This window comes from Euleptes europaea, chromosome 4, assembly GCF_029931775.1.
Source record: "Euleptes europaea isolate rEulEur1 chromosome 4, rEulEur1.hap1, whole genome shotgun sequence".
Taxonomy (NCBI): domain Eukaryota; kingdom Metazoa; phylum Chordata; class Lepidosauria; order Squamata; family Sphaerodactylidae; genus Euleptes; species Euleptes europaea.
Genome location: NC_079315.1, coordinates 91,393,613 through 91,412,024, shown reverse-complemented (window position 1 = coordinate 91,412,024; position 18,412 = coordinate 91,393,613). Strand labels below are relative to the sequence as shown.

Here is an 18,412-nt window from a genome sequence, read left to right as displayed (position 1 = left end):
TTTGAAGAAAGCTGCATAGTATGAGCCAAAAAGGAGGGGGGAAGAAAGAAACCATGGTCTCCATTACAATGACAGCTCTCATTTTGTCTGTAGTTCAGCAATCAGCAAGCACTGGGAGGCAGAACTCGCTACACTCAAGGGTAACAATGCCAAGCTTACAGCAGCTCTGCTCGAGTCCACTGCCAATGTGAAACAATGGAAACAACAGCTTGCGGCATATCAGGAGGAAGCAGAACGTCTACATAAGCGGGTGAGTTTGAGGCCCTTGAATATGTGGAAGAAACAAATCTGCCATTTTGTTCTGAAATAAGAAAAAAGGTGCAGCAAAGTATCATGTGAACAAGCCTTCAGTTCATCCTATAACTTCCAACATTCATACAAGCTCAATTTTTATTTTCAGTTCTTGAAATTAAATGTAATAACTTACCGGGTGACCTTTTCCACTGTGTAAATGCTTATTTATTACATATATTTTAAGTTTTATCTGATGATTCACTTCAGCATTTGAATACATGTTATTAAAAGAGGTCCTCCTGGCCTTGCGTAATGCTGTACAGTGGTACAAGATTAATCTTGCGTACTTGGCCAGAAATGACAGGAGAGGCAACACTGAATCTGTGGTCACATACATAAGTTTAGTGGAGACCCTGCAAGTCCCCTCCCTCCCAAACTCTTAGGCCATTTATACAGGGTTGATTCTACTCCTCGCTCAATGCTGATTTTTAAAATCCGACCTTTAAAATGACTATTCACGGTCCCGATGCAAGAGGAGAAAGTCGAACAAATTCCACCCCCATACTCGCCTGCTCCTTTGTTCCTTTGTTTGCATAGCCATTAGCAATAGTCATTTGCATAGCTAAGCTGCAGCTGGGATTCTGCATGCTTCCTTCAGTGAATGCTTCGGTGAGGGGGTGGAACAAATACAAAAGGTCGCGTTAAAGGGGCTGTTAAGAAATGTGAAGTAAGTATGCGCCAGCTTCGTAGTGATGGTTCAGCACGAAGAAATAAAAAAAAAATATGTGGAGCACTTCAGCCTGGAACGCGCTGCTAATTACCAAGCATAAACAGCCTTAATGTGCTTTGCAGTTGCTAACTGCACTCCATCCATCACAAGTGGATCCATTCCCCCCAAAGCATCAGCCTTCCAGACTAAGGGGAACAGCCTGGTACCTTTCACACTGTATTTCAAGTACCGGGCAAAGTTTGTTCTGAAGCATTTGTGGTGCAAGGATTGCCTCCTCCTTTCTTGCTTGCTTTTCTGGTAGTTGCCTATAATATGGCAATCCGGCTTTTCTGCTGCTCCTTTAGTTTTGTACTGGTGGTTTTTTAAATGGATTTTAATGTACTGTTTCAATGCTGAATGGCACCTGCTTTGGGTGTCTGTAAAATCAAGCCTGTTTGTCTGTTCTGCATGAAACTTGGGGTGTCTTTAGATTAGAGGGAGGATTGTGTTCTGTGCAAATTTGGTGCTGTTACCTTTAAAACAGATGCCCCAAACCTTCAAATTGGTACCCCATTGAAAATGTTGGTCTCAAAATGTTGGAATCTGAAAAAAAAATATGAATTTGAATCCAGAACGGGTAATGCCCTACCCAAAAAACATCAATCATAGTAAAGGTCGTTTACCCACCCACCCCAAATATCCCAGATCTGGAATTATTTTTAAAAAATTCTTGGCACATATTCCGAGTTGTGTGAACAAAGTCCAGGGCACAGTGTGGCAAGGTTAAGCAACTCAATGCCAGGCTGTGACTGACATCCAGTTTCCCACAGGGACTGAGAGACCAGGACTAGTCTATATTTGCTCAAATGATGATTTATATGGTAAAGTAATGCCCTGTCACAAGGCATCCTGTACATTTGTAGACTAGTCTCCTAGCCAAATTTTGGGTGTAGGTTGAACTTCATAATGTCAGAAAAGAGGAGGCAAACAGTCTCCGAGCCATTCAGAGTTCTGCACCATCTAATAGCTTCAGGAAAAGTACTTTCTGTCCCTTGAGAGCCAGTGTGGTGTAGCGGTTAAGAGCAGTGGACTCAGAACTCTCTCAGCCCCACCTATCTCACAAGGTATCTGTTGTGGGGAGAGGAAGGGAAGGAGATCGTAAGCCTGTGTGATTCTCCTTAAAAGGTAGAGAAAGCCGGCATATAAAAAGCAACTCTTCTTCCTCTTCCTTCTCTTCTTCTTCCTCCTCCTCCTCCTCTTCTTCTCCCCCCCCCCCCGTCAACTCACGGCCAGGGCACACATTGTCATTGCCACTGGTTCAAACTGCTTCCATGTGGCAAGTGATCTCATCTCCATCTGAGAACAGCATAAGGCAGAGATTGCTGTGATCATACTATCTGTTTGCATGCGTGCCTCACCCACAGATGTTCCTATAGATCTCTGGCAGGGCCTGGAGTTTTTTTAATATGGTGACAATGACTTTCATGCAAGCACTCTTGAACGTGTTAAGTATTTCAAAATAATGCTTATATTTAAATGAAGTAATATAAGAAACTCATATGCAGTGAAATGTGGTCCTGGCATAAAATTCCTTTTGTTCAACACTATCGCCTCTTGTTTCTGCTCCGCTTGGTGAAGAAGGAGAGTTGGATTTTATATGCTGACTTTCTCTACCACTTAAGGCAGAATCATACCGGCTTACAATCACCTTCCCTTCCCCTCCCTACAACAGACACCCTGTGAGGTAGGTGAGGCTGAGAGAGCTCTAACAGAGCTGTGACTAACCCAAGGTCGCCCAGCTGGCTTTATGTGTAGGAGTGGGGAAACCAACCTGGTTCACCAGATTAGCCTCCGCTGCTCGTGTGGAGGAGTGGAGAATCAAACCTGATTCTCCAAATCAGACTCCACCGCTCCAAACCACCGCTCTTAACTATTACACCACGCTGGCTCCAAGCTGGTGAGTCTGCTGTTTGCTGCTCCTTTAAGTGATAAAGTAGCTTTGTACACTTTTGTACACACTTTTGTTTTCTGAAAATATTGACTCAAGTTGTCATCGTAGAGAGTTAGTTGTGAACCTCCTGCAATATCCTTTCTGGGAACTGCTAAGCATAGCTGACAGATCTGTCTAACTAATAAATACGGCTCTCATGGAAACGTATAACATTTTTGCATAAAAAACGAAACAGCTTCAATTGGCAGTCATCTTGATGGCATTAGAGGTGAGCAGATCAGGATAACTTTGCTTAATCAACGGGCCTGTTCCCGTGAAGGGAATATTCTCTTTCATTCCTTCACTTTCTTTCTCCTTTCTTTTAAGGATTAGATATAGCTGTTGAAGACAGGCAAGCTTCTATTTGAGCACTAAATCCAGTGACACCATTTCTTCTTAAACTTTATGTTTGGTTTCCATATGCCAGTTTGTTCAAAAGCCTTGACAGAAAACATTAGAATGTTGCCGAAATGCTGCCATAACCAACTAGGAGGCAACCATAACTATATAATGGCACATGCATAGCATGCCTTTTCCCAGGAATGGTTTATTTTTTCTGTTTTTGATATCACTAATAGACTATCTTTAGAGAGCAAGAAGGAGAAAAAGCTCCAAAGAGTGAAGCATTTGATCCTAAGAGATCAGCAGAAGCAGTGGGAGTTACCGTCCAACCATATTAGGCCACATATTTCTGTCACAGGAACTCCGTGTGACTGCAGATCATATAGAATTAAACTCTCAAGCCTCAGCTAAACAAGGCCCAAGGAAAGATGCAGCCCAGACAGTGGCAGGGCAGGGAGTGCACTCAGCTCCCACTGATAAGGGAAGCAGAAAACCTGACTCTCTGGGTAGGAAGCTTTACTCCTCTGCAGCTCTCAACCTCCAAATTGCTTACTATCAAGTGATAATGAAGAAGAAGAATTGGTTTTTATATGCCGACTTTCTCTACCACATAAGAAAGAATCAAACTAGTTTACAATCACCTTCCCTTCCCCTCCCCACAACAGACATCCTGTGAGGTAGGTGGGGCTGAGAGAGTTCTGAGAGAACTAGCCCAAGGTCACCCAGCTGGCTTTGTGTGTAGGAGTGGGGAAACCAACACGGTTCACCAGATTAGAGTCCACCGCTCAAGTGGAGAAGTGGGAAATCAAACCCCATTCTTCAGATTAAAGTCCGCTACTCCTAACCCCCACTCTTAACCACTATACCATGCTGTCTCTCAATTGGGGGTGTAAACCTTTATTTGGGAGAAACTTCTTCTGGACCTGGATATGCTACCAGAGGACAAGAGGTTGTTGACAGTAGTCATTCAGATGGAGGCCATTCATCTTTATAAGCAGAAAACCAATGCTGGCTGCCATGCAGCCCACTCCTCTGCCAGATCAGTGGCATCTGCCTTAGCACTTTGGCGCCATTCATGGCTCAGGACAACTGCCTTGCCACTTGATACCTGACAAAGAGTTGAGGACTTAGCATTTGAGGGCTGCCTCTATTTTTGAACACTATGATGAGTTTTTGTCTCAAATTAAGAAGAACAGACAGACTGCAAAATCCTTAGGAGTGATTCCCACAGCTTTGCCATTGCGCCATCAGAGATTTTACTTCTGACACCAGGGGCATCTGCTTCTTATCAATGGGGCCAGCAGTACTTTCCATCATACCAACAGGATCCTACTCAGAAACAATACTAATGCCCACCTTTTTCAAGAAGGGGTTCAGCTAGGCCAAAATCTGCAACCCAGTCTCACTCATCTGGGACCCAATCCCACTCATCTAAGGAGCCTCAACAACCTCCTCAGAGACATTCTTACTACAGGATTTATTCCCATTCTCCTGAATTTTAGGAACAAGTTATCGCCCTTCTTTGCAGGAGTGGCATGCTATTTGTTCAGACTCATGGGTCCTGTCCATTGTGGAGAGGGTGTATTGATTAGCATTTAGGGACACATCACCATGTGAGGCATCTTTGCTTGCTGTGGATGATCCTTTCCTGGAGCTGCAACAGCAGCTAACAGAGTTAATGTTCAGAGGTGCTAATGAATCTGATCCTAGTGGAACTGTGCAGGGGGGACTCCACTCTCAGTTTTTCCTCATTAGGAAAGGGGTGAGGGTACCAGATCCACCCTTGATCTTCTTCCTGTTACTAAGTTTTGTATGCTTACCTTGTCTTCAGTTATCCAGTTTCTAAAAATAAATATGTTGTTTGCTGTTCTAGATTTGAAAGATGTGTAATTTCTTGTTTCTGTATATAAGGGTCAATGCAATTACCTCTGTTTTCGACGTGATGACTCTGTTTTTCAGCACGCTGTTCTCTCGCTTGGTCTGGCTTCTTGCTCCAAGAGTCTTACAAAGTGCATAGCAGTGGTGGTAGCACATTTGAGGACAAACAATTGCTCAGTTTCCCCTATTTAGACGATTGGTTTATTACAGCCTTATCCAGGGATGAGCTCATAGCCCATGTAAACTTGACATTGCTTACTTGTCAGTGACTAGGCTTAATCGTGAACTGGGCTTGCTAGAATCCCAATGTGGGACTGCACAGAAAATGGAAGATGAAAACAGGGTTGCACTTGCCTGTAACTGTTGTTCATCAGCCTTCTGTGCAGGCACACATCTCCTCACCTCCTGCCCCAGTGTGAGCTCTCTCTTGTTAGTTGGTCTAGTTGAGAGTTTCCAGCATCTAAGCAGGAACAGAGGGAAGGGGGCGCTGCCCTAGTTTAGGTGGGAAAATAGCATTGTGTCTGCTCTTTGAAACTTCTATCCGTGGCCCACCTGCATGTGCATAGTCCCAATGTGTACCTGTGCAGAAGATACATTAAGAACAATAGGTACAGGTAAGTGCTACCCCTGTTGCTCTTGAAAGGAGATAAGCAAAGGCCACCCACATCCTGAACAAGTGTTGTCCCAACCCACGCTTCTTAGTTCCCCACAGGGTAGTTGGTCCTCAAGAACGTTCAGAGTCTTAGCAGAGAGTGCCGCACCATTGATGGAGGTTTGGTTTTTTAATAACTTTGATTGACATTTCCCCCTTAATTTCCCCCCTTGATTTATTTTATTTGTTCTACATATCCTCCTTTTTCATTTAATAAGTTCAAGTCCAGTGACAAAGCCATATAAATGTATTTATTTGGTATCCCACCTCTCTTAAATAGCCCAGGGTGGCGTACAAATAGGAACGTATGCCATATAACACGGTTAACAAAAACAAAAACAAATACATACTATAAAATTACAAAGCTTTCAAAGAAGGCAGTGGCAAATTGATTGCCTGTCTGAAGAAGTTAATGTTCTGTCAGTTTTTTTAAAGTTTATAAATTAAAAATATAAACTGTAGTCACAACTGTCTTCTCTTGAGAGGGGCAGCCATTCATTGTTGTACTTCTTATGCCTGATATCATCAAAGCTCATGCTGGATCCAAAGCAGCACAAGCAGAACTCTGTTCATACACCAAGTCTTTCCTGCTTCCCACTGCAATTTCCAGTGCCCACTGAACAATCAATTATGAGGGTCAAGGGGATCTTTGGAACTGCATGGGACATGGTGTGGGGGAGAATAATTGGAAATTAAAGCAACTCAGGAGTCCTTTCCAAGAGCAGAGACTTTTGGATCTAAGACTTATGCAAAAAGAAAAAAGAAAAAAAGGCCAAATTACTTGTGTTATCAATTATTAAATAAATAAATTAAATGTGTATATCGCTTTTTCATTAGACAGAAGGTAAGTGTATGTAAAGTGCCATCAAGTCACAGCCATCTCACGGTGACCCCAAAGGGTTCTCAAAGGAAAGTGATTAAGCAGAGATGGTTTGACAGTGCTTCACTGCAAATTACGTGCTCTCCCATCCAAGTACCCACCCGGTTTCGCTTCCGAGATCTGGCAAGATCGAACTATACTATACCATTAAACATGCCAGAAGGTAGGTACAAAGTAGTAAATACCAATAAAAGCCACAAGTGTTAGAATTATGTCATTTTGAAGGACTTTTGATTATTTTCTCATGATACAGTTAAAACTTCTTAACAAAAATACTTTTATCATATGACACCTCAATATTATATATTACTTCTGATGCGATTTTGCAGTTTAATAGGAATAGTTCATATTTCAAGTAGTTCTTGCCTGTGAAGACTTAATGTCCCACAATGTACCCTTTGGTTTCATTCCGAGCTCCTGTTCCAGCTACTAGTAAAATAATAACTGAAGTCCAGTGGGTTACAGTCTTCCTTTTTGGATTGTCCTTATATAATACATTCCAGGATATTATTTTAACAGTTCCTGGATCATTAGTCATAACAAAACAAAACAAACAACAAAAAACAAATTTGAAGGAAATAGAGCAAATCAATTTCTACCCAGTTCTTTTGCCTGGGGTTATGATGCTTTCTTTTGCTTACTACTGCTTTTGGTTGTATGTTTTTAAAAATACTGCATTGCTATATTGCCCTGACCTGGATAGCCCAGGCTACCCGGTTGTTGTCAGATTTTGGAAGCTAAGCAGGGTGGGAGACCACGAAGGAATACTAGGGATGTGACACAGAGGCAGGCAATGGCAAACCATCTCTGAATGTCTCTTGCCTTGAAAACCCTACATGGTTGCCGTAAGTTGGTTGTTTGGTAGTTTTCCAAGAGTTTTACATTTAGCTTTTCCCCATGCATATTTTTGGTTGATTGTTTCTTTCTGAATATCTAGAAGCCTCACCCATGAGTTTGGCAAACCATGCAGGCTTGTTTTTAAACCAGTTAATTTCTGCTAACGTAAGGTTTAAAGAACCACCACTCTTCATTTGGAGCTTCAGAAATTAAAACAAAACACCTACAATTTGGGGGCCACAAGGAATTGCAAAGGAAGGGAGAAACAATTAGGAAATTTCCCCCTGAGCTAAATCTCTTCCTCCAGGATACTGTAAACTCCTCCTCCTCCCCTTTAACTGGTACTCAACTGCCCTTAATATTTCCTGGCCATGCAGTCCTTTCCTGGTCATTGGTGGGGAAGTTTTTTTTAAACTTACAAAATAATATTTTCTATATATGATGGTAGAACCATTTCATTAGCTCTTGACATATGTTCGTCCATGAAGTTCACTGTTAAAGGGAAGAAACTGAGAGCCATAAGAATGGCAGGGCAGAGGAAGATTTTGAGTGGTTAAGAAATTCCTCATGCACACAGAAATCTCCTCCTCCGGGATACTCTTGGGAACCTTAAAAAGTCAAAATCCCCACCTCCCTCTGTCCCCCGCCCCCAACTCTGAAATGCCCACAACATTCCATGCCTCCTGGTGCATACTCTGTCCTCATCTGGCCAGGGTTACTTTTATTTTGGTTGATTTACAAAATCATATTTTTCTGCATACCTGGGGAGTCCCCTGAGTACATAGAGATCCCTGCATTCTCTGTGGTTGATCTAGTCTTTGCTGCCTTTGCAATGGGGGAAACCCACCCGACTTCAGTAGATAGGCTAGATGCCGGTGCTGCCTTTGTTTACTTTTTCTGTTGTCACCTTTATTGTGTCATTAATTGTGTTTGTAACTAAGAGGAGCTAAAAAATAGTTTGGGATGTGGCATATGCAAAAGCTCTATACTTTCTGGATTAGGATTATGAAGTTAAATTTAATTATGGATCTTGCCAATATTACTGTTCATCTTTTTCAAATAATATGTTGGTTTTCTACATAATATAATGAGCTATATTATTGGGTAGTACATATTAAGCATGTGCCAAAAAGGGCATTCTGTTTTGCAGCAAGCGTGGAAAACGCATTCGTTGTTGGTATTTAAATGTCAGAAAATTCTATGAATTAACAATAAAAATCCTTCACATTCACAGTAATGACATTATGGTAGTAATGTTTTAAGGTTAACAAAAGGACAGCCATGTATTTTCCCTTTGTAAAATCATTACAAGTTGCAGTAGTCCTTTCAGTTAACAACTTTTCTACCCTCCAGCAATTGAGGGATTTCTTGTTTACCACAAAAGAGAATATACTGCAGAACTGGACCAGTTGTTCTGTGTCAGTGCCTAAATGTAATAATGTAGCAGAGTACTTCAGCTGAAAGGAATAGGCTTACATGCATACAGAATCATGCATGTATTTCAAAAAGAATTGTATAGTCAATCCTATGCAGAGTCACTCCGGTCTAAGCCGATTCCACTGCTGTTTATCTAAAGATCAGCACAAAGTCATGAATTGTAGAATCATAGAAAGAATAGCAGAAACTGTCATAGATAATTGCTGTGTATTTAATATCTACTTTTAACCAATGTTTATTTTAGTGTAATTAAAATATACCCTGGACTGCCAAAAAATATATCCTGGACCACCAAAAAAATAGATCAGTGGGTTTTAGATCAAATCAAGCCTGAACTGACCCTAGAAGTTAAAATGACTAAACTGAGGCTGTCGTACTTTGGACATATTATGAGAAGACAAGAGTCACTGAAAAAGACAATCATGCTAGGAAAAGTTGAAGGCAGCAGGAAAAGAGGAAGACCCAACAAGAGATGGATTGACTCTATAAAGGAAGCCACGGCCCTCAGTTTGCAAGATCTCAGCAAGGCTGTTAAGGATAGGACACTTTGGAGGACATTGATTCATAGGGTCACCATGAGTCGAAAACGACTTGACAGCACTTAACACACACACACAATTAAAATATCTGTAAATTACCATTTTCTCTTCAATAGTTCAGCAGAACTCCATGCTTGTTTCTTAAATGGTGGAATTTGGCCATAATCTCATTTGTTGTAACTTGGAGTCTTACATGTGCTTCAAAAACGAGCTCTTTCACACCTAGTTTGTAGCAGTTGGGCTTAAAGTAATGGTTAAGAAAGATGTTCTAGAAACCTCCCATTCTGTTCGAGTGCTCTTGACATCCTGAAGTGATTTTGATTCAAACAAATCTGCATGACTGGCTAGAGAAGAAGAAACCTGTGTGTATGGAAACAGGTACTAAAGATGCAACAGTGTGAAGTGCTCAGAGCCCCTCTAGCTAAATTGCTGGTCATTTAAAAACAGTTTGCTCTCTAATCTGGGGTTGTATCTAAGGATGATCAGTGCTGTGAAATCTGTTAGTTTAACAATTATGCCTGCACAGAAGATTTCCATAGGATTGTAGGGAATTTGGAAGTCCATATTCTGTATCATTATATGCTTTATAGGCAAAAATCTTCCACATTGCCCATGCCTTTTATGTTTACCAATTGTATTTATTTTTACAGGTGACTGAGCTGGAGTGTGTTAGTAGTCAAGCAAATGCAGTCCACACTCATAAAACAGAACTAAACCAGACAATACAAGAATTAGAAGCAACATTGAAGAAAAAGGAGGAGGTAATTGCTTGCATGTATTTGTTAATAAATAGGGTTGCCAACCTCCAGGTGGTAGCTGGAGATCTCCTGGGATTACATCTGATCTCCAGGCAACAGAGGTCAGTTCCCCTGGAGAAATCACTGCTTTGGAAGGTGGACTCCATGGCATTATCCCCCATTGAAGTCCCTCCCCTCCACAAACCCCACCCTCCTCCGGCTCCACCCCCAAAATCTCCATGTATTTCCCAACCCACAGCTGGCAACCTTATTAATAAAAAAGCCTAAGAAATAGGTCTTTATACAGTTCTTAACAGTACATCTTAAAATGGATATGGAATTTGGCTAAAGTTCTTCAGTAATGAGGAGGAATCAGTGCTGTCCTAAGTAGAGTTGTCCTTGGCTAAGTCTAGTAAAGTCAGTGGGTTTAGAAGAGTATAACTCTGCTTAGGATTGCACTGTCAGTGTTTCAGCCGGGAACTGGAAATAATAGAAAATGGTGTGTGTGTGTGTGTATGTGCGCGCACACACTTCATTTATCCCCTCCCTCCTCTATCTATATATATATAAAGTGTAGGTTACAAAAATGAAATATATGTATATTTTTTCTAATTTGGTTAGTTGACTAAATTGCTGAATGAAATGCATAATCATAGTAGGCTAATTAGGAAACAGGAGAGTTCTTTCGAAACTAGTGTCCTTAGGCCCATGTAACTTTTGAACCATGACGTAAAAATCTGGGCAACTACCCATGACATTAGAATAAATAAAATGAAAGCCTATAATAGCAATGCTGATTAAACTGATTTTATCAGTAGATGGGAAATTATGAGAGAAAATGTGTATAAAAATAATGCATAAAGTAAACATGTCTCTATAAAAGTGTGTGTTGGAGGGAAAGGGTGAGAAAGAAAACATTTGACCACATTGAATGGAATTACTTACTAAGAGTGCTTAAAGTCTTTCATATTAATCTCCACTTTACAAAAAGTTTAATGTAGTTTATTCTAGTGCAAAATTTTAATGCACATGAAGGCACAAGACACAGATATCCATTTTCTCCCAGCTTGTGGGAGGCAAATTCCAATTCACCCGGTCTCCTACATTCAGTCATCACAGGAAACTGGAGCAGCACAAAACATTCAGGACTGGTCCTCATTTAACTACAGATTGTTTGCCCCATTCCAGGCAACTCTAGAGCTGGTTGGTCCATGTTTAAAGGCTTACAAGTGAGACAGGGAGCTGTTCAGAAGTGTAAGGCAGGAAGACGGCTTTCAGGGACGGAGTTCCTGATATACTGGGAGAATTGTCCATTCTGGTAGCCGGTTCAAGGAAGTAGGATATAAAGGATGTGCACCAGCAGTATAGAGATTACACCAGAGCAGTCAGATAGTTACTAACAATGCTTATAGTAGGCCTTGTATCCTTGTCATAGCTGTTGTAGCAGAGGGAAGTCCTGATCATGGTTAGGGCCGTTGTTTCATGGCAGTACTTGTGGGAGCGAGGCCCCATGCTGCCAGGAGAGCACTCCATGTTCCAACATTGGCTTCTGCCTAGGGTCACTGTGTTCTTAGGTTCCAGGATGTTATCATGGGGATCCTGTAATGTAGGACAGAACCAGGCCCCGGGCAGTAGATGGGTATCTGAGTTCAAGAGTGGGCTGTCCTCTGTAGAGGAGTTCTCTTCCTCCTAGTAGGTCCCATCTGATTCAGGAGCTGGCAGGACAAGATACCAGAAGTATCTTCATGTCTTACAGTTGGATAACAATCTGAAATGGTAGAGAATTTAGAAATAGTTATCTGTCTTGACTGTGGCTAGGTTCTGGTTTGCCCTGACCTTGATGGCCAAGGCCAGCCAGACCTCATTAAATCTCAAAAGCTAAGCAGGTCAGCCCTGAAAAGTATTTGGCTGGGAGACCACCAAGGAATACCAGGGCCACTGTGCAGAGGAAGGCAATGGCAAAACACCTCTGTTAGTTTCTTGCCTTGAAAACGCTACTGGGTTGCCATAAATGAGCTATGACTTGATGGCACTTTACTCACACACACAGGTTCTGGTTCAGGTCTAGAAAACATAGACACTCCATCACTAATTCTGTGCAGTGTTGATCACATAAAGTATTGCACTATCTCAATGGTCAGATTAACCTATTATACTGTGTTGCATGAGGAAGTACAAATTAATAAAAAAAAATTGAGAAATAGGTTTTGTTCTTGATGTGTTAGGATGGCAAAGGTCATGATAATCTGCAACAATGCAGTGGATCTCAGTTGTCATAATGCTGTGATATTTCTCTGTCTGTCTTTGTTTGTTTGTGGAAAACACACTCTAAAATAACAAAATTAATTTGGTGTTCTGGTAGACAGCAGAAACCCCCAGATTCTTCTCACAACTATGATAACTTGCTGGCAAATGGACTGAGTATAACCAGTTTCTGAGAGACTGCTTTTATATACAGGCTTTTACATGCCTGAAGAGTGTGTTGTAATACAATGAAAGATACTCTCTGTAGTGATTATGGCCCAACAGTATGGGGGCCAGGCATTGGGGGGGGGTGCTTAAAAGTATCTTTACTATTCCAGGTGAAACACACTCATCTCTCAAAAGAGTGAATAATAGGTAGGGACTACAATTTTATATTATATCTCTAGTCCTGGAAGCACATTATTCTTTCTCTGGCAGTAATTGGCACCAGATGTTTCACTGGAAAGTTCAAGATGCCTCGCTGTAGTTCTGTAATAATGTGTCCACAGGGAATTTTGATCCTGGTCGCCTAATTGGTAGACTTTTATTACACTAAGGTTAGAGGGTTGGCTGCTTCCATGAAAGCCTGCTTTAAAGTTTTGTAATCTTTACAATTATAACTCCTAAGTTTCTTGTTGCTGTTCTAACACTTCTATTAGCTGGTATTGATTTATCTGTGATTATGTACTTTTTGTCACTCTTTTTGAACTCTGCAACCCAGTGATACTGTATAGAAAGTAATTCCGTAAGCCCTCTAAGGCATTGTATAAAACCAGATTTTATCAGGATGGTCTGAATGCTTCAGAATTGCTTCAGAGCTTATTTTCTCTTTTCATCCATAATTCTGTAGTTTTATTGTACTTCCTCACGCTATAAAATAGTCCCTTGTTCTCAGTTCCTAGTAATCTGGAGTCGCATCTGTATATACTCAGCAGCTTTTCTTCTCAGGAGTCTTTATCACTAGCAAACGACACTGGAAATCTGGCTTTCTGACAACTAATTCTTAACAATCCAGTCCTGCTATTGCCACGTGATCAATAGCAGCATCTTATCCTTGTCACAGTGGGGTAGTGCTATGCTCCCTACTGGGAACAGCGCAGGGGTTTATTGGTATTACGATTAAGTCAGTGGTATAGGGCTGGCTAAACAACTCTTAAGGTGCTGCATTAAGGCAGCCTAGCTCTCAGCCTGTTCCCATCTGCTTTGCTTGTGCATCTGTTAGAGGAAGAAGTATCAGCTGGCTGTTGCAACATCGGTCTCCCTAATCCAGGTCACGTGTCCATTGGCACAGGCTCATGCTCTTGTACATGATGTATAAAGAATAAGAACATAAGAAAAGCCATGCTGGATCAGACCAAGGCCCATCAAGTCCAGCAGTCTGTTCACACAGTGGTCAACCAGGTGCCTCTAGGCAGCCCACAAACAAGACGACTGCAGCAGCATTATCGTGGCTGTGTTCCACAGCACCAAATATATTCGGCATGCTCCTCTGATCCTGGAGAGAATAGGTATGCATCATGACTAGTATCCATTGTTACTAGTAGCCAGAATGCTACTCTCGTCCATGAACATATCCACTCCCCTCTTAAAGCCTTCCAAGTTGGCAGCCATCACCACATCCTGGGGCAGGGAGCTCCACCATTTAACTATGCGTTGTATAAATAAATATTTCCTTTTATCAGTTTTGAATCTCTCACCTTCCATCTTCAGCAGAAGTTCTAGTATTATGAGAGTGGGAGTATTATGAGAGAGGGAGAAAAGCTTCTCCCTGCCCACTCTCTCCAAACCATGCATAATTTTATAGACCTCTATCATGTCTCAATGGTCATGATTAAATCTGACAGCCTAGGTAATAATGAAACAGAAGCCACAATAGTGTTCCTTTCCTGCACTTACTTGTCAATACAGACATGATGTAACTTCATCACCCAACTTGAATTGGTCAGTATGTATGTTCTGCTCATTGATAACAGATGAAGACCTTACAGATGTTGTTGACTTCGGGGACTTATAGCCAGAGTGTCATTGTCAGCCGCCATTCTGTGTCAGTTCGCAAAGAACAATTTGTCCAAGGTGAACACTGAGCGTATGCACTGAGGTCAGTTTAGGTAACAGTGTTTTTTCCCCACTTTTAGGAAATAGAAACATTGAGACAAGAAATTAATAATGCCCGAGAGCTTCAGGCACAGAGAGACTCCTTAACTCAGAAGCTACAAGTAAGTAAATGAGGGAGGTGGGGGCCGTATGTAAGGAACTGACTTTATTTTATTTTGTTCTATTTATACCCTGCCCTTTCCTGGCAAAGCCAGGCTCAGGGCGGCTTACAACATAATAAAACAATAAATGTATGTATAATATAAATGTAAAACATACAATTAAAACAATATCCTATCCTGATCTACTACAGTGCAATGCAAGATGGTGCCCTGAACTACATCCTATTCCACAGGGAGGAGTATCAGCTTTAAGGGAAGAAGGCTATAAGTCTTTTAACACTTGTATAGATTTTTTCATTTTGTTTGGGATTGCCTCGCCCTTTGGTGCCAGTCTCAACCCTGTAACTTTATGTGTGCCCCGAGTTCTACCACAAAATTGGCTCCTAAAACTACTTACATTCATTTAAAATAAATATGATGTCAGTTAAAATATAATTTCAAATAATGCACATGAAGCAGGTTGCCAGTAAAACTGGCTATAGGCACAATGGATGGATGGCTAGACAGTGGTTCTTATTCCCTTGGCCTCATTGATGGTAGTCAGCTGTTGGGAAGAAGAGACTTTGTTCAAAATTAATGGAAGCAGGGGATTTTATCCTAGTGTAGGTGGAAGCCTAAAAAAGCACAAACATAGACGTGTACCTTAGGCCCAAACTACATGTTAAGATTGCAAAAATGTAGGGTCAGCGTGCCCCAGACTGACTGAGAGTCAGATGTCAGATCAGGACCATGGCAATGCGGGAGAAGTTGCTTCACTCCCCGCCCCCCGCAGCCATTTTCTCTATCCAAAATGGCACCAGGGGTTCTATTAAACCCATTGGGAGCCTATCAATACATGTGCAGCCCCAGTAGGACAGATAATGTCCCCATCGTAACTGGAGGCAAGGAGTACATGACTCTCAAAGAAGAAAAATAAAGCAAATTTTCAAAGGATTATGGCAGTAAAATTAAAAAGTAATGCTAAAAAAGGACATTTAAAATTAAATTGTTACTCAAATCCCATTAGTGTTCATTAAAACCCAGGTACTGACTGTGGGAAACCTGATGAAAGTACCTAGCTATGTTCTTGTCAGAAAGGACACACACACACACAAGCACACATACTGGCTGACTGACTTGTGGAAATACTTTTTCTGCCAGAAATATACTCAGGTTGTTTCTTTAAGAATACATTTCTAAAATGCTGAAATTATCACCACAGAGCTCAATGTGTACTTTATTCTTCCTTGGCAGACAACCAAGCTTGGGCAGGCAACAGGATTAATTCTTGCTGGAGCCCAGTTACCATGTTATACGTTGTTTGAAATGTATGTATGTAAGGAGTTTTGGTGTTCCTAGTTATGTGGAAATATTTTAGCTATTTGTTGCTTTTAGATTTTCACAGAGAATCTTAATGTTCATCCAGTGGAATACAAGCTCCTGGGGAATTTATAAAGCAAGTTTTTAAATAAAATATACCAAATAAATCCTCTGTAAATCTGTTTTTCCCCATCTGAAACAATAATGCTCTTAAGTGGAATGCTATTCAAAAAACTGAAGTTTCACCATTCTGTTAAGAATTGTCTGACTCCTGGACTGTGCCAAAACCAGTCTTTTAAAGCCATCTATATGCTAATGTTTAAAAGAATTAAAATATATGCTCATACACCTTTTGACTAAAGAGATAGGACCCTAAGCTGAATCTGATTGGTTCAGGGCCCAAAGGCCTCTTCGGCCTTTATTGTTAGTGGGGGTTCCCTGTCTCCCAGGAGCAGGATTTGTGGGGGGGGGGGGGCATTTGGGCTGCTGTAGAAGGAAGGAGCCGTGAAAGTCATGTTCCATGGGCAGTAGTCCTTGCATCTGTGGAGATGTGGCATTGTGTCCATCCCAGCCTGCATAATGTAGTGGTTAAGAGCGGTGGTTTGGAGCAGTGGATTCTGATCCGGAGAACCAGGTTTGATTCCCCACTCCTCCAAATGAGTGGCAGAGGCTAATTTGGTGAACTGGGTTTGTTTCCCCACTCCTACCCACGAAGCCAGCTGGGTGACCTTGGGCTAGTCACACTCTCTCAGCTCCACCTACCTCACAGGGTGTCTGTTGTGGGGAGGGGAAGGGAAGGTGATTGTAAGCCAGTTTGTTTCTTCCTTAATTGGTAGAAAAAGTCGGCATATAAAAACCAACTCTTCTTCTTCCCACTGTCAGATGCAATGATAAAGGAACTCTCTTCTTTTGATCAAGCATGATCATTTTGTTTCTCTTGCATGGCAGCTGCCTGTGAGCCTTGTGTTAGAGATGGATCACACTCAGCAAGGGCTCCAGTCTGGACCTCCTCTGGAACATCTTGTGCATAGTTAATTATTGCTCCAGCCCCATGTTAATGTTACAGACAAGTGCAATGGGTAGCATAACGTAGTATTTACAAATGATGCATAACTCTATGGCATATTGTTTTTCTTAAAGGAAGTGGAAATTCGGAACAAAGACCTAGAAGGACAGCTCTCTGATCTTGAACAACGTCTGGAAAAAAGTCAGAATGAACAAGAAGCTTTTCGCAATAACTTGAAAACACTTTTAGAAATTCTCGATGGCAAAATCTTTGAACTATCAGAACTGCGAGATAGCCTGGCCAAGCTAATAGAATGCAGCTAAAGGAAATGGAATCTCAGTGCCAAACATCTTAAAGATGCACTGTCTCTCTTCATAGGACTTTGTTGGGCTCTGCATCAAAGTTGCACAAAATTAGGAAAAAAAGTGCTCCCCCAGGAGGGCCTATTTTAAATTTTCAGCAGCATATTTCAGTGTAAAATTTTAGAATCCAGCTTGTAGGTAGTTGAAAAAAATAAAATAACTTGAATTACAAATTACCTCCTTGTATATAATTGGCCATAGATAACTCGAAAGATATTAACAGTAACTGAATGCAATCCTTTTCTAATTATTAGTCAGTGAAAGAATGAGAAGTGCCCCAGGTGACGTCCCTTTTAGCGTTAGACACAATGTTGACGATCTGCTTTTTCCCCTCCTTTTCCTTTTCCTTTTTGTTAAGGTACCTAATTGCTGTGTTTTGTGCAAGAACTTTGTGATGACAGCCCTTGTCTTTTGTTGTAATCTTAATAATTTCTCAGGATATTTTGCACTGTTGAGAAACAGTGCATTACCAATTAATTCTTGCCAGGAGTGAGAGAGAGTTGCATCTTTAATTCAACCTAATGAATAACTGCTTGTATAGAGTTCTTCCCTTTTTTATACTGGAAGATACTGTATTTATTTACAATGTTCACTCTGGTGTTCTATAATATTGTCCAGTGTATGGTTTACTTTTCCCTATTTTATGTCCATGTATGTAGAAGTTCTGTATCCCATTTTGTCATACATTTTGAAGCCAATCAATGAAGACAGGTGAGTCCCTCCATGTATTTTAAAATTTGGTATATACAGATAAGGATCAAACTAGTCTTATTAAATATCACACAGGTTTAATGTTAATTGTTACTTACAATATTTTACTGTTTTTTTAAGCAGGAAATCTCATTGATAATTATCAATGCAGCTTATTATAGTGGCTATATAGCTATTGCCAGGGCATTCCCTTTAGGTTGACCTTGCTCAACCAAGAGAATTTTTTTAAAGAAACTAAATAATCATAAAACATTGAAATAGAGATTTTGTTTTCTCTGTTGGATCTTCACATCTCATCTTTATCAAAAAAAACCACACCAGGCAATATTCTGAACTTCA

General features: G+C 41.0%; 1 protein-coding gene across 2 annotated transcripts in view; it reads left to right on the top strand.

Annotated features, from left to right (window-relative positions):
* The window catches only part of HOMER1 (homer scaffold protein 1), a 98,528-nt gene extending 80,321 nt beyond the window's left edge, over nt 1-18,207 (top strand). For both annotated transcript variants that reach the window (XM_056848046.1, XM_056848045.1), the window contains 4 exons: nt 94-250; nt 10,149-10,259; nt 14,615-14,695; nt 17,135-18,207. In XM_056848046.1, coding sequence (XP_056704024.1) covers nt 94-250; nt 10,149-10,259; nt 14,615-14,695; nt 17,135-17,323 — 538 coding nt within the window. In that variant the 3' untranslated portion in view covers nt 17,324-18,207. The remainder of the gene's footprint in view (nt 1-93; nt 251-10,148; nt 10,260-14,614; nt 14,696-17,134) is intronic.
* The last annotated feature ends 205 nt before the right edge of the window (nt 18,208-18,412 follow it).